This window comes from Amphiura filiformis, chromosome 1 (genome assembly GCF_039555335.1).
Source record: "Amphiura filiformis chromosome 1, Afil_fr2py, whole genome shotgun sequence".
Classification (NCBI taxonomy): Eukaryota; Metazoa; Echinodermata; class Ophiuroidea; order Amphilepidida; family Amphiuridae; genus Amphiura; species Amphiura filiformis.
This window is the reverse complement of record NC_092628.1, coordinates 36,453,473-36,480,147: the sequence shown is the minus strand read 5'-3', so window position 1 is coordinate 36,480,147 and position 26,675 is coordinate 36,453,473. Positions and strand designations below refer to the sequence as shown.

At 34.3% G+C, this 26,675-nt stretch overlaps 1 protein-coding gene across 5 annotated transcripts in view; it reads left to right on the top strand.

Moving 5' to 3' along the window:
* The window catches only part of LOC140146373 (uncharacterized), a 179,521-nt gene that overhangs the window by 111,624 nt on the left and 41,222 nt on the right, over positions 1–26,675 (top strand). Inside the window, exons 3-4 of one of the 5 annotated variants that reach the window (XM_072168226.1) lie at positions 19,052–19,100; positions 21,012–21,033. The exons of 2 other annotated variants lie outside the window; for them this stretch is intronic. Coding sequence is in view for 1 of the 3 variants with exons in the window: in XM_072168211.1 (XP_072024312.1) it covers positions 4,182–4,215 (34 nt within the window). In the remaining 2 variants the exon portion in view is untranslated. Of the gene's footprint in view, positions 1–4,166; positions 4,216–19,051; positions 19,101–21,011; positions 21,034–26,675 lie in introns of those variants that run through there. 2 more of the 5 variants (XM_072168249.1, XM_072168211.1) reach the window with 2 other exon arrangements.

Genomic DNA, 26,675 nt, shown 5'->3' with positions numbered 1-26,675 from the left:
CCTTATGATGGTTGGTTACATTAGGCCACCGACCCTCCAAATTTTTGTCTTGGAAGGGCAACCAAACATTTTATTTGGGCCTTATATAAGATAATCGTAATACCATTACCCAAGTGCTAACCTTTCCTCATTCACTTTTAAGGGGTTTCTACCTTCAATTTGGACAGTATCAAGGACATTTTATACTTGTTATTCACTTGTTTTATTTATTAAATGCATATTTGATTAAAAACAGGCAGTATTTCCATTTAAATTCACTCCAAAATCGCACAATGTTTTACCATCAAATGATCAAGCATTTGTCAATGCCTGCCTTCTTACGCGTCGTTATATCAAGCCTACCGACCCTCCAAATTTTTGTCTTGGAAGGGCAACCAAACATTTTATTTGGGCCTTATATAAGATAATGCGCAATACCATTACCCAAGTGCTAACCTTTCCTCATTACGGTGCAAGGGGTTTCTGCATGAATGGTAGACCCATGCCCCAGACATGGTGGATTTTAATAGACCGTGCACAATGTGATTTCATATGAGTGCAATTCCCTGTTTACTGATATCTCGGAAGCTCAAAGAATGATAGAAGCAAGATACTATGAGCTAGAAAGCGAGATGAAATGTATAGGTCTATTTGTATGGCAACTTCCTTATCAGAAATGCTCACAACCATACAGATGATTCACATTCGAGTATATTATTAAACTAAAAATAATTATATTCTTTGATATTTTTGAAACAATGAAATTAAGTTAGCTAAAAGGTCAATGCTGGGGTATATAATCAACCTGTGTCTTGACTCTTGTAAGAAATAATTTGCAGCAATAGGACTGGAAATCCTCACAGATGTCAGCAATTCATTTTCTGGACAATCTTAACACTATAGAGCCATAGATGGCTTTAGTTGGCTTACTTGATTCAATTTCAGCCTAATTTGAATAGGAAAGACAGACCTGTGTATAGATTTGCCTGGATTAGATTTTGTGAGTAAGATGTTTACCTGTTATTATTTACCCAAGGTCACTAAGAAAGCTTGAAAACATTTATAAATCCGTACTGATATTTTGAAACATTTGCTTTTTTTTTCTCTCTTCCAAAATTAAAAGGGAAATTCTATTAATTGACTTCTTGAGCTGAGGAAATTATACGTATGGTAATTCATATATTTGATTGATTGATTTAAAGCAGGTTTGAATAATAATAATATTAGGCTTGGGGAGCTTCAGAATTTCCGGATGAGATATGCACTAGATATCTATTCATTTCCTTGTCAGCCAGTGGAGTATTAGTCATTCCCATAATGCACTGCAAATAATCTTTTTTGTTGTCATGGATGTTGGAAAACAAAAGCTAATATATATGCTATGTGTGTAGATGACTGCAAATGGTTTTGTTTTGTTTTTTTTGTGAAAAGATTCATCATGTAGATAATAATAATTTGGAGTTTGTTATTTCTTTAAGGTGGTTATATGTTTTGTTTTTTGGTCACTATTTGTCATAGTGCATTTTGGGATTTGGAAAATCCACTTGCTATACTTGACAGCGAATGGATTTTATTATTATATTTTTGCAGGTCTCCTGATCAGCGCAGTGCACTTTGCATCTAAATCCTTTTTGTCCTTCTATTTTCTATCATATTTTCTAGCCAATGATTTTAAGATTTATGTTATCCAATTGAAAGCAAATAATTTCTGCATATTTTGAAATTCACTTGTAGAAAAGCTGTTCAAAATCCACTGTAAAGAGGAAACTTTTATTTATTTTATTTAAGTAAGCCTTATACTTTAGCAACCAGGGATGTAAAGAAACATTTCTAGCATACAAAAAATGTGAACAGATTCTCATTATTTGCCTGCCTTTAATTGTAATATTTAGTTGTTTCATGTTTATCCTTAGCAGACACTAATATAAAGTACTTATGAGTGAGTAGAGAGTCAATCAGCTGTATTATTCATTTCCATAAATGATACATGTTGCCTAGGCAACCATCTGGACACACACACTGGTAATGTGCATCTATTTCAGTGGCATGCACCAATTGGTTTACTGTTTATACATTTATTGGAAAATTAGCAAAGCACAACAAGTGTATATTTGCTATAAGGTGGTATTGGAGGCATTTTGGAAGTGCTCTATTTATGTTTTAAACATATTATTTGAGTAGGGCAGAGAACACTGATCAATATGCCTTTTGTTTGAAGCTAATTGGACATACGTTGTTCATAATACATACATTTAAATTTCTTTGTATTTAATTGTTTTTATTGATAATCAATACAGTTAATGAGCTAATATGACTTGAAAGTGCTCATTAATATGTAATTTTTGCCAATATTTTGCTCAAATTCAATGCATAAATGTTCATAACATTTTTATTTATATAATAGAATATTGGTGTCAAACTTGGTCAAAGTGTTCCTAATGACTTCCAGATAATTAATGCATACTTAATGAACTAGCCACCTAATTTGCATAATTAGCATTTATGCAAATTAGCTAATTAATTATGCAAATATGCAAATTAGGGGGAGGCTTCACTATATAATACATTAGAACATATTAGAAACACTTTGACCTTGTTTCAGGGCAAAAAGTATGCAAAATAAAAGTACCATGAACATTTATGCATTGATTTTTAGCAAAATATTGGCAAAAATTACATAGTAATGGGCCTTTACTGTCTTTTAGCTCATTAACTACGGTATATTGATTATTGATAAAAACAATATGATACAAAGAAATATAATTTGATGTATTATGGAAACCGTATGTCCGATTTAATCCAAACAAAAGGCATATTGATCAGTGTATTGATCTGTTTATGCACAAAGCATTTCCTAATTTCTTGAAAATGCCTCCAATACCACCTTAATTTAACAACATTATTTTTTTATTCTCAAGGTCATGTATTCAATTGTTGAGCACACCTTGAAATATGCAGTGTGTAAAAATTGCATGGCTGTTGCTGATATCTCTTGTAAAATTATAAATACAAACCAAATGGGTTGAATAAAATTGGATTATATTCTGGGAGAAGACATGAGTTTAAGCAGGTGGAAAAGAAATTATTTGCACTTCATTGAGTTGGGGTTAGAAGTCAAAATATTTTAGAGAGCATGCGATTTCCAAACGTACGTATCATACGCTTGTGCATCTATTCAAAATAAGTCTGATGTGACAGGATTTTGAATAGATGCACAGGCGTTTGATACGTACGTTTGGAAATCACAAGCTCTCTATTATGATGGAATATTTATGTCTCATTAGGCTTGTTGCATGATTCTCAAACTTTATGACAGAACTGCACAGAGAAATAGTTCCCTAATTAGATAATTGTCAAATGTCAACTTTGGTTTGGAAGTAGTTTCAATATATCAAAATGCATTGAAAGTACAGTTGTCCAGATCTTTGCCATAGACTAGTCTTTGGCAAAGACTTTTCATGATTGAAGGGGGGCGAAGCCGCGACAATGATCCATGAAGCGGCAAGTCATGATTGAGGGGGACAAGCGGCACGAGCCAAGCGCCAAAGACACAACAGAGCAGCAAAGCAGTGCCATCAAGCTGCGAAGCGGTACAGCTTTGGTTTCTGTGAATGCGTGGTACCCGGTAGTTTCTCTCACTATGGATAATATAGGTAGGTACATGGCCTGTAGCACATGACTAGCCATAGACTTGTTGTCATGGTTTTAGATTACTGATTCTTCATTTGTTGGAGAGTTGGTCATAGTAAACAATACATTTTCAAATTTGTATACATCAATTACCAAGTTGACATTAGCGTGACATTTAGCTGCCATATGTAATTTGTTTTCCTATCGTAAACTTGTTATGTAAATTGTTGTCAGTTTTAGGTCAGGATACGAGGCTATGTATGAAATCATTGGTTGGCCAATTATGTGGTGGAGTGTAGTGCAGATAGAAGTATAGGGATCAGTCCAAGCATGGTACTTTTCTTGTCAGCTGCAAATGACTCAAGGCAGCAACTCAACTTTGTACACTGTAATATATCTTGAGGCAGCTATTAGATAAGAGTTGGGATTATCAGTTCATTTGCCTCCAGTCAGATAGAGTACATGATTTCTCAACTTTGAAAGTAGCACAGTAACTTGGCAGTAGTGGCCATGTCGACAGAGCAGAATCAGGTTTTGTGTATTATAGTTACCTTGCTTCAAAGAAAGTTACAATGTGTAAGGGAGATGTCTTTTTGCATGGAAGGGGTGAGTACTGAGTAGAACTTACTGTTTATTCACCACCTAATACTACACAGCCGTTTCGCCAAATGTTTGGCAAACAATTGCCGATCTCAAATGTCTGTCAAACATTTTCGTAAATGTTTGACAAATGTTTGTGGTCGTTAAACATTTGACTAAATCGGTAATGTAGGTGGCCATGATAGATTGACCTCTGTGCTGTTGAAATGAACCATGAACTTGCAGCACTATCACTGTTTCCTGGAATTTCTTCCCAGGATCTGTGCTTACAAGTATGTGGTATAAATGATTCACTATCTACTGTGTGAAATACATTAATTGCTGTATCTTGAATTGAAATCAGCAACATTGTGTGTGCACAAAAGGGCACATCATGTCAGTCTGGTGTGATTTTCAAAACCAACTGTGAATATTCGAGGGAGAGAGGGAGGGAGGAGGGAGCGAGGCTTGTACAGCGTTATAATGAATTGAGCTTACTGACAGTCACATAAATAAAAAGTTCTTTACTCTACATGTAATAGTTGGTATGAATTAAACTAACCGAACTAAACATCAGAAAACCTCAATTCACCAGCATGTGCAAGTGTCGGTATCAAGCTTTGAAATAACCTGGCGCAGGGAGCAAATTTGCTCTCGTAAAGCCACCAATTACTCCTGGTCCTTGTAAAATTCACATTGAACCAGGAGCAATTTTCTAAAAACAAATAATTTTTTTTGCTCCTGGTTCCAGTTTTTCACTTGATGCAGTAGTGCTGGTATGCTGTATTGTATGCAAAAAAAGATTACTATTTGAAAATTGCTCCTGTTTCTTCAGAAATTGCTCCTGGTTCCTGTAAAATCCCAGTGAACCAGGAGCAATGTTCAAAAACAAAATGAAAACACTCACGTTGTGTGATTATAGCTTTGAATTGAGGCCTGGTCAGTTTTGTGTTCTCTATAAAGTAATGGAGCCCTCTCCAAGTTGCATGTAACTTGGCTGCACTGAATTTGTGAATCATCTTATGCAAACAGGACCTATTTAGGTCATCATGAAAGAGGCCAGTTGAAAGTGAGTTTGATGAAAAGTATGTGTTGCCTTGGTCAATAACACTGAAGATTAATGGGCAATGTATCCATGGATTCATTTGTTTGTGTTTGAGTATTGTTTCATCAGAAGAATTTCAGTATTCTTCAAATCTTAAAATTTCAATTTGTTTCTTTCTAAATTCTCAAACTAGAAATTACATTAAACTTTCGATTTGTTGTGGTTTTTGGTTGGAGGAGATGGGTGTTTCTTCTTGGTTGCAGTTTTGATGAGGCCATAGATAATCTGAGAGCTCTCCACAAATTTCCTCTTCAATACAGCATTGCCACTTGTTACAGGGAATATATTGACAAAGATGTCTTATTTCCAAATATGTTTGAAACATATCCTGCCATTGACATTAACTTCAGGTCTTGAATTTGTGAATTCTTGTATTGTAATTGGCAGGCAGATGCTAGATCTGTTTGCATTTGTAGACTCTCTATGTTGCTACCTTCTAATATCCCTTGACAGGAATTTCTTTAATGTATCATTCTTTAAAAGCCTAAATTGAAAGAGGTGAATCTATTAAGGAAGAACCCATTTAAGAGATAGATCTAGGAATTAGATATCAAATCAAAGAAACTAAATGGATTGTGCAAGTTAAATCTAGCTCCAAAGAATCAAAATTAATTTTACGTAAAGGAAGGGGGAAAAAATCAGTGTCAGGATCTCAGGTTATTTTGTCAATTTGATATCTATACAAAGCGTCCATTAATTTCCTAAATGAAAATATTATGATACTGCCATTTATATTTTTGTACTACTAGTGGCAGTGATATTTGTAGATTATAAATATAATTTGTTGACTGTAAAATTATTTCTTATCAGTTTGTCAGTCAGCTTGGACCAAATATAATAGAGAAAAGAAACCTTAGTATTTGAAACTATCAGTCTATTATTATCTGTCAGTCAGGTTCCATTGGAATTGTTCTTGCATCACTACCTTTCAAAGTCAAGTTACTGACATTTGTGCATATTTTATTAAGTTTGCATTAGACCTGGTTGACACAAGGTCATCATCGATAACAATTGTGTCATTGATTATGATGTTAGTATTTGTGTGCTCAATGTCATCTGCATACTACACTTGTGTCTTCATTCACTAATGATGATAATTTCCATCATTGGGCCGGTTCGTATCATGATTGTGTCGTAATTGCCAATGAAAATTACCTTCGTGTACGCATTTTGTCATTGAATAGCTTTGAATTTATGTTTACTCAATGGTCGTAATTATGTGACATATATAACCTGAAGTGATTATGACATTTTATTTAGTTATAAATTCCTCCATTATAGATAATCACATGTACTAACAAGTTCGGGTTGCGATTTGTTGTGGTTTTTAAGGTTGTTGGGTGATGGTATGGTAGTGGTTGTGTTTAGATGTGAGTTTCTTTTCAGAAATTATTATGACAGTTTTTGTCATTTGACCTCAGAAACCCTGGGTGACCTTGGATGATGAAATCTATTCAGCTCTACAAATACAACTGACCAAGTTTAGGCGATACACCATGTTGTTAAAACCTCTGTAGACACTATAAGGGAACAAACCAAAAGATCGATTCTATAAATAACAGTTTCATTTCTCCGACTCCCTCCCTACGTAAAAATGAAATGTTGAAAATTTTGACATAATAATAATAATGACACATTCTTCAGACCGATGGTTTTGTACAAGCGTAATTATATTTTTACCCCTGACAAAGAAATGTCTTATTTGATCAAATATGTTTGAAACATATCCTGCACATGTGACTGTCAAACTTCATCACAACATAACATCAGATCCTTGAATGTCCCATTTATTGAACCTTCTGTTTGTATCAATTGCCAGTGCAAAATAATGCTCTGTTCACTATACACAGCAAGGTATAGATGTAGATCGATATTACAAACCTTTGCATTTGATTTGTAGTTCTCATCTGTAGCATGCTACCGGTTTAACAACCAGGTCAGACCTTTGGAGCGGGCTAGACAGGGATGACAGAATGCTGTGTCTGTATAAATTAAATAAAATTATTACTTTTGGTAAACAAGGGTTGTCTGAGAAGAAAAAATCTGGAAAGGTGAAAAGCAAAATGAAAAAAAAGAACCCAAAAACAGAAGAGGAAAATGGGGAGAAATCCGGAGAGGAATTATGATTTCCTTTCTCCATGCTCAAATAAATGTTGAAATTAAAGTTTTCATTTTTGTGCAAGTTGATTAGTATTAAAACAAACGAATCAAAATTTAATTGTTATGCCAAAAGGGGAAAAAAATTAATCTTGATTTTGGCTCTATGTAAAGTTGTTTTGTTTTGATATAATGAGTCAAAAGATGTCCATTTTATACAGTAAATGAAGAAAAATTATGATGCTGCATGATTATATATTAAATCTTAATATTTCGTGATATTTTTGTCAAAATTAAAAAGTATTTAGTTTTGTTTAGTTGTGGCGTTAAAATACCCAAACAATTAAGTTTCTGACGAAACAGTTCTTTCAGGGACACCCTGTATATAGCATGTTTGTACTACAGTATCGATTTTATTGAAGGTCGCTGGTAAATAAACACTTGATAGTTTGTGCCTCGGGCCAGACTGTATTATTATCACGATGTTTGTCAGTCAGCCCGACACAAATTGGCTGTGTAGGAGACTAGGTCTTGCAAACTACGACTTTTCAAAGTCAAAAAGCAACACAACAGCAAACAAAAATACTTTGCTGCTACTATTTGAAATGAACGAATAATCATGTACCATGCATGAAATACGACCTAATCAGGCAATTCCCCAATGGTGATAGGCCTATACTATACGTATTCTTATTTTGCATTTGACGGACTTGGGTGTACTTCTTTATGCTACATATATCTTCTCCTGAACACATATTATTATAGAAAATCTATCTACTTCTTCATTCGATTACCATATACCCTGCAACTTTCAATCTATACAGTGGCTAGATAAACCCTTAAACGTGCGAACAAATATTGCAAAACAAAATTAAAGTATGGCTCTCCGCCTATGGCTCCGCCCATACAAAAAGTCACACATTTGCCCATTCAGTTCACTATGCATATAATTTCATCATTGGGTTCAGTTTGTATTTAAAGGTATCATGATTCCAGGATTTGAAAATGACCCTATTTGCCGGGGAATGAGGACATTTGCAAAATTATCTATTTTGCCCGAAATCAAGGAAAATTTGCCCCCAAAAACCTCCCTATTTTGTCATTGAATAGCTTTGAATTTATGTTTACTCAATGGATTTTTCCAAAATAAATACCCCTATTTTTGACATATAACCCGAAGTGATTTTGACTCCCATTTTATTGAGACAATAACAAAACTGTAGCAGTAAAAGCGGACGAAAGTCCTAGAAATACACCCTATTTTTTTCATTTCAGGACAATTTTGCTCCAAAACACCCCTAATTTACTAAAATTTTGTCCTCGAAAACACATTTTTGCCCATATTGGTACCATCACTATACACATTGCATACTGTCATGACTCAAAAGCGTTAGAAATCTTGTGGACCATTTTCATACAAGTTGCACTTTTAGAAGTAAACAGACTGTAGCAACCCAGAGTGTATCACGTCTTGGTTTGATTAGTTTGTTTATTTTTGGTCTGTACACTTCACAAGGCAGGTTTTATTAAATCAAAATCAATAGAATCCACAAGTGTCATCTTCTTTCATGCCAAGCATCGGGCAAGTAAACTTGCATTTATTCTGTTTTATTTATTTTTATTTGATAAATTTAACTGCTTGTATTTAATTTCAAAATTTTTATATCAGATATATTTTGACTTTCAACAGCATCAAGTTTGTTCTAAGAAGATACAAGAATAAAAAAGAGAAAATAAGAGGAAAGAGAAAAGTTTATATTTACTATATAGAGGGACCAGGGACTAACTTATTGTGAATCATTAAGAATCAATGCAGCAAACTTTTCCTAAACCATTATGACACTGACAAGATCTTGATAAACAACAAAATCTATGTACAAAACATAAATGGCAAGATTTCAAGACGACATCCAATTGTATTCACTTAACACTGTGCCAACATGATAAATATCAGCAGTTTAAAAACTACAAATTTAATTTTAAATTGCATTAAAATGAAATGCATATATAGCATATTGATGAGCAGTGGAGTCTTTTAATTGTCATTGATGAATTAAAAAAATAATTGTTAGTCAATTCTTTTGATTCAACAGCAGTTGCAAGCCACCTGTCTCAAGAACTGCAGTACAATGCAGATTTCTTTTAGGTATATGCTTGCATGGATATATAATAATGGATGGACTGTTTGCATATTAAACTGCCTATCTGTCACATATGCAGGTTATGGTTCTCTCTCACATTTATTTTTGAGGAGTCATGAACAAGAAAGCAAACATCTTTGAATAATTTGAATTATTAATTATCAACAACAATCTAGATCTGTGCATGCTTACATATTTTAACCTAGTATTCTTTTCTAGCAGTTGGATATATTATGTCACTGAATTATCTGGTAGTTATGTACCATGCTGATTGCATTCAAAAGTACATTCCTATTCTCCATAAAAAGAAAAGGAAGTAAAAATGAAAGGACAATTAAAATTTGGCTGCAAAATATTATGTACTGTTCACCTTTTACCAACGATGAATGCTTTTTAAGTATTCAGACTTTTCAGTTCTTTAAATATGTTCATTCGTCAAAATGCTCTGTATTAAAAGGAGATATATCAGGTTTTGTCCAAGTATCCTTTGGATTTGCCAACATTATAAAGACGATTTACAGAGCAACCTGACTGTATGACAATTTCTATGCAATTTAATTGTATGAGAGCCAGAGGAAGGATGGCAAGCAGCTGTTGTGAATAAATTTGTTTTCAACTAATGTTAATTTGGTTTGGTTTGTACCATAGATTACTGTTTTTGGTTTGCTGGCTGTAAGGGAAATACATATGCAAGAGAAACAGTTAAAAATGTCGTAGTTATGTCATTAACATTAGGCTATATAACACTTTTTACTGTGAAAAACCTTAGACATAATTGCATTAATTTGTTTGCATCTGTTGGGCTGATAGATCACACTCTTATCTTCAGTAGATAGCATCTTGCCTCCCATCCTCTACAATGACAGTTCTCACTACATAGTTTATAGAACTACATTATTTTCCAGATAACTGTTTTTTGCTGCTGTTCGTGAATACAACATTATTAGCTATCTTCAGTAGATGACAATAGGTAACATGATAACAATTATTTCCTACCAAACTTAGCACCAGAGGTTTCTATCTACTGTAGATAACACAAGAGGCTACTGTGTAACACCCAAACTTAGCACCAGAGGTTTCTATCTACTGTAGATAACACAAGAGGCTACTGTGTAACACCCAAACTTAGCACCAGAGGTTTCTATCTACTGTAGATAACACAAGAGGCTACTGTGTAACACCCACCATGGCTTGTTACTGTACATAATGTGTAATCTAACCAGTGCCAGTATACATCAATCACTCCTGTGACATTGACCCTGTGTGTCATACATACAAATGTATTCCTAGCTATAGTTTCCAGCTCATTGACTTTCATGTGTGTCAGTGTTAGATGCTGTCAAATATATTATTGAAATATCAAAATGTTAATTTTTGTTTGGCTTTCATGCAAAATAAAAACCTTTTAAGGTTTAAAAATTGAAGAACCTGAACAGAACTGTTCAGATTCTTATGACACATGTAGTTGTTGAATGGATAACTTGTGAAACTCTTCTAGCCAGCAAAATGTTACAAAATCTCCTATAATTCCTATATTTTTTCCAAATTTACCAGCTTCTATTTTTTGCCCAGTATTTTCTTTATGTACATCATTCCAGTTAACTAGTCAAAATGATGCACAAATTAAAGTAATCTTTGGGACTTTTGCCTCTTTGCAAACGTTAATGATTACTGGAGATTCCATTCGTAGATATGACTTAGGCTGATTGTGTCACGGCATCAGGTGTAATGCATGCATGCACAGTGGTTTACTATTATATTATTAAGAATTTATAGAGTTACATGTAGGGCTAATGGCAAGAGTGACATGTTATAGCGCAGCAATGGTATACCATTTGTGTAACACAATTATCATTTTAAATAACTTCTTGTTTCCTCTTGCAGTGCTGACATTGATTAATTGATTCCTTGTTGATACAAATTGAAAGCATCTTTATTAAATTGGTAGGTTGAAATATGAAGCAATATATTGTATGGTTTATTATATGCAGTTTTCATTTGCTTCATTTTTGTGAACACATTGAATATAGTCACTTGTATAGTTACATCATTTCTAACAAGTTTAGGGCAAGGAAGAGAACTTTATGAATGAATGAACTTTGTGAATCAATAGCTGTACTGGTTTTTGTACATACCAAGTTTTGTTTAGTTATTTTTGTGGTACTATTTCCACTCACTGGTAGATCTATGTAAAATATGAAAGAAAATAATTTTCAAAAAAGCTGGATCAATAATGATTTCCCTCAGTCTTCATGATCTTTGAGAATAAATTTTTATTGTATTTTGTGCAATAAAAGGTAGTAAAAGTTTTCTGGTCTTGTATGATCTAATTTTTGTCATATATTTCTGTACAGTGTAGCTTTCCTGGAAGAATGGATCTGTGTGGTAACCTAACCACTGTGTTTTAAGGTCATGTAAGTGCATTACCCTGCAGTAGTATATCTATCTTCTCAGGAGGGGAAGCTGAACATTGAATTTGAAGCATATGATTAATATGCAGATCAATATTGTATGAAAGAATACGCCACCAGAGAGAGAGGGAGAGAGATGTTCCCAGTCCTGCAACATCTCCATTTGATTTGTAACAATTTGACTCCTGATATTAGTTCATGTGAAGTTGGAATACAAAATAATAATTTTATTATCTGTAGATTTTTGTAACTTACGTAGTAGTGTTTGGTTTATGTTGTCAAACAAGGACACACTCGTGATTCTCAAACAAGGAACAACTGCAATGGGGGGAAGTATCGTCGCTCTCTGCAATGGATTGCTCATATGTATCCCATAGATGACTATAATGGAAAGTCCATGACTTGGTGCAGTTTGCAATGTTCATGAATAGATAGTAAAAGTTAGTCCCTCGTGTAAGAGTTTTACACAGCAGCCATGTTTGATATGGGAAGGGGTGGGGGTGTGTGTGCGAGGGTGGGGAGCGGGTGAGGGGTGTTTTGTGCAGGATGGATTAGGTTGGTTTGAGCCACATTCAGGGGTGTAATTCTTCAGGATTTTTCCTGATTCCAGGCCAAAATTTATGCAGTTGTAATGATTTTCAGTCCGTTTGGGTGGTATTTTAGCCAAATTTCACACTGTTTTTCAGGATTTTCTAATACTGTCAGGATATTTCACAAGGTTTGAATCACACCCCTGGCCATATTTGCCATTAGAATATGTACAGTTTAGGGCATGCGAGTGGTATGAGCAAATTGTATTTCATCTCACATATCTTGAGTGCCTCCCTCCCTCCCTCAGCTGTTGATATCGTACAGAGAGACTCCAATCTAACTGCAAAGGAAATATACATTGTTCATAGGCATAGACTGAAGCAATCTCATCCCCTATAGACAGATGGTTCATAACAACAAATTGTTAGTGTTGATTTAATTGGTATGTGCCAAGTAAATTTTCCCTTAGTGTTTTGCAAATAAATGTTAGAAATGCAGGAAACTCTGGGCACAGTAGGCAGATGATACATGGTATAAGTAAAATAAATATTATACCAAACTCTTGAGGCATCAAGTTATTAATTAATACACAGTTCATGTTACACAATTCAAATAGACCTGGCTGTTGTTCTTGATTTTTAACAGAGAGGTATGCAGAATACAGAGAATTCAAGATGTCTTGAGATATCTCTTGGTTATTTGATAATTTTGTGACAGTCGCTTTTTAAAGCTTTTATTTGAGACTTAACTTTTAATCAAAATGTGACCTTATAAGGAAAAGCATGACCTTATACAGGAAAGTCTACATTCCGTTAGTAGTATGTGGTCTATGTAACTTGTCAAGGGACAGAAGAGGTGTGACATGCTGGAAGTGAACTTGACACTGTGGCCCAGAAAATACTGCAAAGTTGAAGAAGATGTATAATGTATTGCACTTCCCATGATGCATTTTCACCCATGAATATTGGCTCATAGACTGTAATCTATGATTGGCTGGTACCGCTAAAGTTTGTTTGACTTATAATAGGTGAAAATTATTCAGTTTTTTTTACTCTGTGCATCAATAAGTCCCAACTTACACTTGCGTAAATTCACATAAGAGTGCACCAGTTACTCATTACGCAACGCATAACTAGCGTAAGTACTGTGCCCAACTGCGTGTGCCATTTTATATCAATACACAATGTTTTGAGCCTAATATATTTTGCCTATTTTATGCTGAACAAACTTTAGTAATAAGGTCCCTGGATGGCTTGAATGACAAACTTTTTGCCAGAATCAACAGCAATCTCCAAATCTTATGAGCATGTTTAATGGGATTGTGAGGTGAAGAAAGCTTGTAGAAGAGATGATTGCGGTGATAGCACCCACTGCATCCATCCATGAGCCAGGCCAGCTGGGGTTCATAATAGTCTGTACAAGAGAGAAGTCCATGTTCATGGTTGTATGCCATGTGTATATGAGTGTTGACATGAAGGCATCCCAACCCAGCTACTACTGTATAAGTGGTAATTTTCGCGTACAGTTATTTTCGCGAATTGGAGTGAGAGAGACATTTTTGGGATTGTTATTTTCGCGATTGCCTAGTCTTGCCCTATACTTGTAATACATTATACATATATTATGAGGTGTTAATTTCATGGATGGCACTCCATTCGCGAAATCCATGAAAAAATAAAAACACTCCCAGAAAATTACCACTTATACAGTACTTGGAAAAACCACGCCTTGTTGTCTTAAATTTTTAGTTAAAACTTTAATTACTTAGGATTAACACCGACAATGAAAAGGAAAATTTTAGATTTTCATGTTTAATATTTTGCAGATTTTTGTTAAGTAACAATGCATAATTTCACATCTGCATGATTATTAATTATTCCTCTTTAGTTTTGTCATAATTTTAAAATACAAGAAAGGAAAACCTGTGGCATAAAATAAAATTTTGAAATTATTGCCAATTTTGAATTCAGCAGTTCCTGTAATCCTCCTTCGAATAGCAGTAGCTTTGTGTATAGGGAGCTCCCTACTGTAGTTGCCAGGCAGCGTTTCACATATAAGTGCCATTTGCCGAGATAAACCCATATAAAAGATCCCCTAAAAGTAAGAACATGTACAATGTAATCTAAACCATGGGTTAGGGAGGCTTTCGTCAACATTTAATCATAAACTTGCATGTATGTATTCAGTTGTCCTCAAAGCTCCCTCTCCAGTGCTCTCAGCACAGTTTGATTGTACACGTAGGATAGGTAATGAAATTGTAGGCATTTGTACCTTTACATTTATAAGTGCTATTTCTTCAATGTCTGATTCAATTTGTATGCAGTAGGAGCATGTCTACCGGGCATGTCTAAGCACATGTTTTTCCTTTTTTTACCAGTAACATGTCTAAGCACATGTTTTTCCTTTTTTTACCAGTAACTTAGCATCTACGCGCACACTACAACCGGGTTCGTCTTCCCTACCAGGGGTATTGAACTGTATACAGAGAAGAAGGATATTTTCCCAAAATATTTTTGTGAAATTTGCATCTGACAAGTGACTCAAGCTAGGACCCAAAAGGCAATACAAACTTCAAGTAGAAATTCTTGAATTATTTTCAACAGCATGTTCGTACTATTTTATATTTTTTGACAAATATATCTGGGATCAATTCTTTATTCGGCAGTGGAATTCACATAGCTCTTAGTGTCAGGTTGTTAACACATTTTGTTTGTGACCAGTATGATATTTGCTATATTATTTTGTTGATTATATTTTTCTGGGAGTGCTGTTAGAGTATAGAGAGAGGAAAGATAAGCTTGTCTTTGTATGTGTCATATTGGAGGGACATAGATAAGAACAGGTAGGGTTGAAAATAGCCAGGCAGGCATGTCATCTTGTAGTACTTACCAACTTATTAGCCAGAGAGAAACATGCAGATTATTCAAATTAGCTCAGGAATTTATCATTCTAAATATGTTTTTAAATTGTGGATGTGTAAACAGTTAGCAGTTTCTTTTTCAAACTTTTCTGGTGAGTTATGCTAACATGGACAAGAGCAATTCGACATAGTAATGGGGTATGCTTAAGGAGAGGTACGGAAAATGGGTGCAACAATGAACAGATATGAAGGCTGGTACTTTGTATCATGTGTTTGCAATCTTCACTTGTCAAATGGATGGTAATAGACAAAACGGCAGCAACAAAAAAGCTGGTATTAGGCCCAAAAAATTGTAGTGTTACGCTCAAGTGGGAAAAGGTGGGAAGGTTGGGTCATTCAGTTGATTGATTTAAAAAAAAAATCTTCAGTTTTTAAAAATCCCCACAAATATTAATTATCATTTGGTCCATTAAGGGATCCAAACAATATAATGCTTCTTCCATTTACGGACATTTGTCAATTTTGACTACTAGAGATACTTGTTAGATAATCAATTTAAGACTAGTCTTTCAATAAAATTAAAACATTGATTTTTTGAAAATATCTGTAAAAATCGTCCTTTTTTTTTGCCTTAGCAAGCCCAACTCAAGCTGGTGCTGAAGATGAATGTATGGGCTGTCATAATAAAAACAACTTTGGATTAGACAGATCTGGATGTTATTGTCATATATTTATCAACTTGTAACAAAAACAGTGATGATGTTTTTATCTTGCTTGTAAACAAAGACCTTGTGCCTGTATGTGATGCATTTTCAATCACAAACATGCATGCTCTCATTTTTGGGCAAAAACATTGTTATCAAATTGATATGGAATTTTTTTGTTTTTGTGAATTAATTATTTACAAAATTCTAAAACGAATCCAAGGTGATGTTGACATACCTCAATGATGTTTCGTGCTGAAACACAGCACTTTCTCAAATTAAATGACCAGCTTTGACCTTTTTGCTTCCTAGCTGACATAGATGGCGCTGTTAGTAGCTGAGAAAGTGTTGTGTTACAGCACAAAACGTCATCGCGGTATATCAACATCACCTATTTATTGGATTTGTTATAGAGAACTTCGTAAATAATGGACAATCCTGATGAATCTATTTGCGGATTTGTGAATAATTGTTTGGACAATGTGGATTTTTTTCGTTTTGTTTGCTACTGTCTTCAATTAAAAAAAAATGAGAGTATTCATGTTTGAAATAAAGTCTCTGTCCTAAATACTTTTTCCCAGTTTATTGTTGTTTAATTATTAAAAGTTGTACTCTAAATCTCTATGTGGACAAGTGAATAAATGTAACTGTTTTGTCACTCAAAATATTTGGTATTGAAAAACTGTTCCAGATATATAAAGATGTGTAACCTAATGGTAACATTGAAAAACTGTCATATGGAAGTGCTTATTCATTGAAAAGGGTTATGTGTAGTTGGTCCATTCACTTATTGGATAGCTGGTGTACATACATGTGTAAGCATGTTCATGTTTTAGTAAATAGTGTATTGGGGAACATGTACAATGTAGTTACAAAGTCTAAGTCATTGAACATCAAATTTACCACTCAGTGATAACAAGAAGACATGAGACTTCATCAGCAGAAGTCTGGTTCTAATGATGGAGCTGATCTCTATGGTTGGCCAGATATGACAAAACATGAGTTATTCAAAGGTCATCTTTGTTGAGTCTCCATCAGTCACAACTTGGATGACTTGCTGCTTATATCTTCTCATGGAAGTATCCAATAAACCAACCAGAATGGTATAACAGCCATGTTGGTGGACAGTTCTAAGTGTCAGAGGGACAGGTCTCTAGTTTGATTCCTCAATCATTCATACCTAACACCTGTTTTATTGTATTATCAATCATGCAAATTGGCCCATGGAGGCTACTTGGTGGACAGAATTTTATTTAAATGAGGATGAGTGATGTAGTATTTGATTGGGTCTGTATTCTCAATTTAAATTTTTAATGACCATTTACACTTAATATAAGTGTTTTCAAACAACCAGCATGGTTAACCTACAAATTTAACTTGGGTGATACGAAGAAAGACTCATCAATCATCTAGGAAGTATTTATTTTGGATTTTGTAAGTAAATAATAAATAAGGCAAAGCAAATATGAGTAAATTAGCAGCAGGACTCAAGCAAGGGTTTACTCTTTTATACTTATGAGAGAAGTAGTATCATGTTTACATAATTTTCAATTCACAATTATATTCTCTTTTACACTTTGTTTTTTGATTATCTCATACTGTGTGGACTGTATAAAGGTAAAATGATGGTTTGGAACATTTTGAGTGTTTTGTTGTGTAATCACAAATTATTCCTGTTATGTTCCCGGCACTTTTCAATGAAAGAAAACATTTGTTTTCTTTCTTTATTATAATACTTCTTGATAAATAAAAAGCAATGTGTGGTTAATTTGTCTTCTTTAGAAATATCATCATGTGTTTATAAGTGTCAGAATTATTAATTGGTTGAATTGCATGGATAAATTTGGCGCTGTACATACATGTAACAAGCTCAAGATTGATATCATATCAAGGATTGTGATAGGTGTGACTATTTAAAGACCAGTCAAATCAGTTGTTTTATCAGTCAATGAAATGAGCGTAGTTTGCCACCTGAAATAATTAGATTCATTCTCAAAGAGATAAGTGAATAATTTATCACTGACTTCCAAAGAATGAGATCAAAAATTGACCTCATTTATGAAGTGGTCAACTCACTCATCTACAGTAAATGTGTAGGTTGAATAAAAAACAAGAAAATAACGTTAAGCATGTTTTATTACAACTTAACATACTACACATATTTGAATAATAAACCAGTCTATTTCAATTCCATGTGTATGCGCGTGTGTGAGTTTCAGAGATACATTGTAGTTTTCATAGAAGCACTATAGCATGATTTGATTTACATAAAGAGTGCTGTGTTTTAATACAACAACAACAAAAACCTGTCTTATCCTATGTCTATTTGTTTCCAGATGTTGTTTATTTATTTATTTTTTTGGTAGTTTTTTAGTCTTATTTATCCTCCCTTGTTATTATTTTGTAATTGTGTTGTTTCCTGGATGTATACCAGTTCATACTTAGCCATAATATCAAGATGGCTTGAGTGAAAAAAGTAGTACATAATGTTGTAGTAATTTATATAGAACCCAAGAACTGAAATATCTGGAAATACCAGCCAAAATTGAGTACTTAAAACTTGTTCACTGAACCGAAAACTGCTATAGTTGGATTAAATCAATGTGGAGGACTATCAAAGTTGTAACATTGCAACCAACCAACCATTACTTGAATGGTAATTAAAAGACATCAACATTGTAACCTGACGTGCTGTGTAAGGGCCTCAAAGTATCATGTACGTGTGTAGTACGTCTAGAGTAAGTAACATGCCAATGAAACACACGTACATCAACGATTCTGCTTGTGTGTTTGCACTTATAACAGATGGCTGGTAAAGCAGACAATTTATTGCATATATTCATTTGAGTATTTGGCTGGTATTTTATACAAACTGTACTCATTGGAGTAGGCCTAAATGTATTGTAAAGAAAAACTAGTATATTTAGACTTTAGAGGGCGATGTCAATAACATGTCTGAAATTGAGACCTATTCTCAACCTTGGGTTGTGTGTTTGTTTCTTTCACTTTTTCAGTTGCAGCTGTGATTCCATCCCTTGGACCGCCCCCTTGAGGCAATAAAACGTACGCTATAGACCGATAAGGTCAAAGTTCAATCATTAGGTTGATACACTTGCGCAAAAGTAATGCGCTTGTTCCATTATTTTTTCCTTCGCTGGTTTTCATTTTTCTGTTGCTTTTCCATATCCATTTATTGTTGCTTACCTCATTGCTTGTGTTGTGTTGCAGTTCATTGCCTACTGATGCTTTCACTGTATTTATCTGCCCCTTCACCCTGTTTTGGGTTACAATAACATTGCAGGCAAAGGACACCTCTGTATTACACTATATTGAATGTGTTTCCACCTTGTCTCTTAATCAATTAATAACATAATATAATGAAGTACTGGGACGGAATATTGGTTTGCTATATACCTGCTGTAACAGACAAGAATTACAACATGAATTGGTCAGTAGAAATTCTTTGCAATTTGTAAATATAGGCTTTTGATAACTTGAAGAGTTATGATTCTTTGTTAATATTCAAATTCTGATACCTGTTTCAGGTAATTATCAAGAGATATAAAATGTGATATTTCAGCTTTCTCATGATGTTTGCTGAAGGCTTTTACCTGATTAAGTACATGAAAATGTTGAAATATCAAAAATATAAAGGGGGACACCCTACTTGTCAGAAATATTTTGCAACCCATCCAGCTTAAATACTTGGCATTATCTTGAATCAACTGTATAGTTTCAATAATTAGCATTTTTGAGTCCTTCGCTTCCCAGTGCTTCAATTAACAATACAGAGTCAAAAAGAGCAAATTCACCTCCGTTCAATTAATTATTTTTTTGTCCACATAAATTGCTGCCAATACATATTGATTGTAGTCTGGCATGGCAGGCAGGCAGGCAATTCTATTTATTGCACAGTGCATGTTAGTATCATCCTTGTCATCCACAGTTCTCCATCATCTGTTACAAACTGCTAATTAAATCACATGGAACAAGATAATTAATTAAATTAAAGCATAAAAGATTGCATTAATCATTTGCTATTTTGTTTAGATGCCTTAAGACACCAGCTCTCACTACTATTAATTGAATATTAAATTCATTAATTAAACTGAAATTGAATTGAAGGTTACCATGCTCATTACATTATTACTGCTCAACCCATACACATTCATATCTGAGTGAGGGCACAGAGAATTTGTATGTCATAGACAAAACATATATTACAAACTTTCAGGTGTAATATATATGATGCAAATCTTGCCTTATAAATTGATTTTTTTTTTGTAAGGAGCTTTCTGATAATTTTTTTAATCAGTTATAATGTTATTTTACCAAGGGATGCAACATAACTAAAATAAAGACCTGTTTAATTCCACTTGTGTTATTATAAAACAGTCATTATTGTTTAAACACAAAACTAACTCACAAAATTAACATTGTTAATTAAATTTTTGTGACTCCTGAGAAATGTTAATTAACGCGAATGACAGCATGCCAGCCAATTAAAGGAAATGTGTGTGATCTGCTACACCTGGCACAATATAATGTGGCTGTTAGCCGTGCACTTCACCTACATGTACTCATGCGGATTGCATTAACATTGCACCAAGTTTTTAATGTACCCATTCTTTCTGTCATGCTCTAATCATCATAATTATTTAGTACTGACTTGCTAAAAATAGAACAGATAAACAAATAGCTGTTTATCATCCATCCATCCATCCTCATTTCTGCTCTGAATGTGCCCTTGTTTGCATCTCTAGGTAGCTTGCATCATTGCATGGCTTGCCATTTATTACACATTAAAGGCAACAAATATGTGGTGGGTAAATGGGAGTTACTGTATTTGTGCTGTTTCATTTCATTTTAGTTTGTTTTTGTTTCTTGTGTTGATTTATTTTTGACATGTTACACACATGATATATTTAAACTTTATTTCAATCCTTTTGCCATGTCTTTGTCTATATTTCCCAGAATGCAGCATGTGAGGTCAAAGGTCAGTAGACAATTTTGTTTCTTGCAATATATTTTTCTACACAGTGTAGCAACTTGGAGTGAGAAGACTTGTTGGTGGAATTTTCCAGTTGATACCATACTAATGCATGCAAAAATATGTATTATATATTTGCAGCACTTAATCTCATACTACTACTCACAATACATTACAACATGAACTGTGGTTTGCCTCTTCACAATATTTAGTATAACGTAGAAACAGGCCATCATTTGGGAACCAATAGGATCTAGAAAAACTACAAGAAATCATCAAGTGCTTTTCATTTCTTTACACAATATCCCTGTGTTGTTGATTAAAATGACTAATAATTCAGTAGGTAGATCTGTACTATTCTAACATCTACCAAAAGAAGAGACAACAAGTTTTGTCAAATTTGCTCTGCATGGTTCTTTATTTCTGAAATTCAGAGTGAGGGAAATGAAGTCACTTCAAAAGTCAATATTTTTGTGGCACACGCTATGCCATCTTCTGTTGTCAGTGTCATCAGTGAAATTACAAACTTAAAAATTGTTTGAAGTTCAAAAATATTTACTTGTAAAGTGACTTCAAACTTCAGTGTTTATGGATGCCTGAAAATATTAGCATAGTTATGGAGATAGTGGATCAGTCTAGCTTAATATGTGAAATGCGCTAAGGATGCTCAAGAGCAAGGTAGAAAGCTGGATTGTATGATTTATGATAGTGATTACACAGCAAGCTATAAAAATGACAAAGTGCGATTGCTCATTTGTTTTCACCCAGAAAACTGGTGAATGTAAAGACTTGACAAGTTACCAGTTGCATGTAGACTGATCAACTATTCTCCTCATATCATTCTGCATCTTGATGCTCTTTCTTCATTGTAGTCATAAAATATTAACTACTGATGAGGTTACTAAAAGATGAGGAAAATAATACTGAAAATAAATTATGGTGACCTTATGGAAACAAAGAGAAAAAGGTCATAATGTTACTTACTAATATGTTTTGGAGTCAACATTTGAACATTTTTTCCTGTATTCGTTGTCTGTCATCTTCCTGCAGAACCTGTAATTTTCAATTCATGCTAGCTAAAGCATTATCTATCCACAAATATTTTGTGAACATGGTTAGAAGGTGGTTAAATCACAATAAAACCAAATTGTGAAGTTCTTACATAGGTCACTGTTTTGGTCTAAAAATGGCTCAGATTAACTTTTGGCAACCTAGTGGAATAAAAACCTGGATCTTAGTTAGGATTTGACCAAAATTTTCTGTCCAAAATTTAACACTGAAAACATAAACCAGACATGTGCCTCTTCTGGGATGTTCAAACAGTTCAAATAGCTCTTGTGATAGCCTTGATTTATTAGTCTGGTCTTGTTTTGAGTTCACAGAACTTATCCAAGCATTATTTTTAGAATTTAGCATATATGTCACAGGCATTAATTTTGCCTGTCTCCCAGGAGCAAATTGCCTGTCCAAAATGACGGGTAGACGAGTGGCTAGCTAACCCCCTGCGGATACTAGTATTATTTGCTTAAAACAAAATATCCCTTGAAAATAAAAAAGCAGGTCAGAAAGCTGGATGATATCAATTGAAGGCCTCGGGACTAAAAGGGGGTTATCCCAGGAACATATTCAGGTTTTAAGGGTAGCCACAATTCATGGAAGAAATTCATTTGAATGTTGCACAGTCCATCACAGGAATTAACTGTGAACTTTGAAGGGGAAAAGGGGAAAACAAAAGTACTTTTCTTTTGTGGTAGGATCCAACCCATCTTTCCTCTACACCATGCCATTGTATCACTGTAAAGACCAAGCACAAGATATTTTGACTTGAGTTAAAATTCATTCTCACACACAGTGTAATATTTAACCTCACTTGATTGTCCAATGCTTTGCACTAGCATCAATTGTGTTGTCATTATCAACATAACATTTTGCCGCCATACTAACAACTCACAGGCTGCATATTATGAGTATTTCTCTTGCATTACATAGTTCCACAATACAGTATGTTAAATTTGTGTGCTATTTACTACCTGCTGTTTGGTTGCCAGTGTTAAGTTCTACCAACACAAGCGGGTGACAACACTTGCTTGTGCTATGGTTTCCTTCATGTATGTGCATTAGACACGCAATCAGCAGGTAAAGCATGATGTATTTGGAATTGAAATCAAACATATCAGATCACATGGAATGAAATGAATTAAAGCCATAATGTACAATCTTATAATATTAAATTTGTTCATTTTTTTAAACCTGGTTTTTTGATATGTTTACACATGTCCCAACTTGCACCTAAATGGGATCAGCCAAATTTGTTGTGTTTGCAGGTCAACAGAAAGGCACACATAAAAGGCCAAAAAAAAAGGTTTGTCTAAAAGCTCTCAAGTGGTTTGAAAACAAATGCGAAATGCGATTTATTTTATTTACCGACTTGGTATTTTTATGGTGTGTCATGACACTGTGACTGTCGAATTCAGCAGCCATGGCAGCGTTGTGTATACCGATTATTTCCGTGACACATTCAACTGTTACACACAGATTTTCACCGAAAAGGATCTCCATTGCAACATCCTTCAATGTATTTGCTTGTCTGGTTTTATGCAAAAACTATCCTTTCTCTATGGTTTTATCTGATAGTCATTTGTATTGCCACTCACATAATGACAACGTTAAAAATGGTGATGAATATTCAGCACATACTCGAATACATCATGTACAAGATTTTTATTTTAGGATCAGTCTCAATTTTAAATTTAATATGCATACAGGTGGGTCATTCAATGGTGTTATCGTAGGTGACTTTTTAGTTACAGTGTTTTAAATTCTTGACCTCGCATTGTGCGAGGTTCGATGTTTTTTGATATTTTTATTTTGAGATAAAAAATCAAATTTTCGCCAAATTTTTGCGGAAAATTTAAAAAAAAATTTCATTGAAAAAAAAAATTCTGCATTTCTTTTTTTCAAATCACGCAATTTTGCAAATGCGTGCGCGAGCTTTGAGACAACCTTTTTTGTGCCAAATCCCCCATAGAACCCTGTGTTAAACGGCCAAAATAACCAGTAGGGTTTCTTTCACTTCACCACATCATGTCTGCTTATAAAATGGGCAGAACCCATTCCTGACATTTATTACCAATATTTATTTATTTAATACCAATACATTTTGGGTAAAGAATAATATTCAAAATTAAAAGTTGATTGAAATTGTAGATTATGGCTTTAACTATTAGGCTAAATCTTCTCCAATCTCAGACTTAAAAAATAAATTAGTATCCATTGGTTCTCAGATGAAATCCTTAGGGTGACCAAATAAAACATTTGCTATTTGACCTTTAACCTTTACACTGTTGCATATTCATTCTCTGATCCATATTATCTTGTTCTTCTTTGACTGCATGTTTGTTGATCGTAATGCCCATATTGTAGGCGGCTAGCCTACTATGAGAAACCCCGCTATCTTTAACAAGTCATAGCTTTCCTATCAAGACAAACTAAAATTAGGTTGAATTGGATTGTAGGTGACAGAACATACCAAAAAAACAACATGTGCTTTTTACGTTCTAAAGACTCTGACACTAATCTTGCACTTGTGTAGTAAGAGCATCATTATAATTATTATTCAAATGGTCTTATTTAGTGCACCATATCAGAATGGGTATTTTTGTGAAATGTTCATGCATAGTACTTGTTTCAGCTGGTGGTGATGAGTTCACTCTTAGTAAAAAGTTGTTGTTGCTACTGCTGCTGCATCAAGTTAGCATTGTTATTCACTATCTATCTGTAAAAAAACTGCTGACAGGAAATTGTGTTAGTACTACTGAAGTGGACTCTGTCTCATGATTGAAACAAGTATTCTTATTCAAACCTGCATGTTAAGATATTTCAACCTGCTTCAATTACACCACTGAATGTTCCATACTCTTGGCAGTGTCTAACATGCTGAAGGAACAGTTAATTGCTAAATGAAGGGGCAGCAATTATGATGAAGCACACATGAAGATTCTCTATTTAAAGAGAGCAAGCATGCTATTGTTCACAGCAAATGTATCTAACATTCGTGCAAGTTACTTGAAGCAGGATTTATGTAGAACCGCTCTTATTTTTTTCTCAGGTTTTCTGCATCCCAACATGAAATCCGAGAAAAAAATAGGGGCACAGCAGTGGAGCATTCTATCAAAAATTAATCAATCCAGCTGTATTAATTTATTAGTATTGTATCTTACCCAAAAGCAACAGCCCAGTTAAACATAGGTTTAATTCTCATCATCTCTAAGCTGGCATTTACATTGTAGAGAGAAACAATTCTCACAGCTTTGCTCCTCTGTGTTATGTACCATCAAAATAGACATGTTATGTCTCTTTCTCTTAATAATGCCTCCACACTATAAACTCCCATAATCTCATGTCTAGAGAGTGCAAATCAATGATTTCCATTAATAAATGGATGTGCCAACCTTGCTTCCCAGGGTGCTTATTTTGTGCATCTTGATATCACAAACTCACCCAAAGACAAGGAGAAAAAGTAAAATGGTACAGCAGTGTGAAATCATTTAGTTGCACCGTAGAAGTGAGAGTATGTATATCATTTTGTAGTGATGAACATCATAATCTCATATGCAGACTGGAAACTGATGGAGCAGGCACGTTTGTACTGTGTATTTCACATTTCCATGGGTTTCCAAATTACAGAGCTCAATATTGGCTGCAGTGAGGATGTCATCCAAATCTGCTGTCAATATTGATGCATGGTGAGATTACTTCCAGAAAAAGACAAGAAAATACCACTATTATGGTAAATAAGACCCATCTTGCATGTTATTGTATTATGTAGTGAGCTCTGTGCAAGATGGGTTTGTTTCAAATCATGTTTTCAGTGGCGGAAGTTACAATGTGTATTGGTTTGGTTTTGCAAACCATGCAAATCACATGATTAGTATAAAAATCATCTTGTAAGTCATTCAAAAGACATTGCAATCAGTTTCTTCATCACACTTGTGCAAAAATTGTAAGGGTAGATATTGGTTGGTGCCAGGTTGCTTTGAAACCATAACTTGTTGATAAATTATCATGGTCAAACTGCGAATAACTTTGAATGACTTACTTCAGAAGATTTTTATGTTAAAAACCAGTATTGGTATTTTTGAATTTTGGGAGGTAAACTATGGCTGTAGTTAAATAAAGAAAGTAAATAACATCTACTAAACTACACCTCAGCTCATCTGTGTGTTCCAGTGAATTTCTATTAGCCTAGCTATTGCTTAATGTCAGAAAGTTCAGTATAGACCTATGTATCCATGAAGCAATGTGCAATGATGAAGGCTACTTATGAAAATCACTAGATCACAAATAAGGTGGCTCCCTCCCTCCCCCCTCCAAGTTTGTCTCCATCTCTCTGTATTACCATCAAGCACATGTAACATGACCACTAGTCAGTGAGTTGCTTCTAAACTACAGTTTGTCCACTTAGTATGAAGTAAGGTATGCGCGTAAGCATGTTGTGTGTCATGTATTAAGACGCCCATGCATTTGTGTGCACCTAGCAGTGTGTTAATTCCTTTTGACATTACGGCGCGCAGAAACTACGTAATTTACTATGTACTTTACTTTGTCGTTCAAAGTGAACAAACTGAATATGATGAGTATGAAGTGAG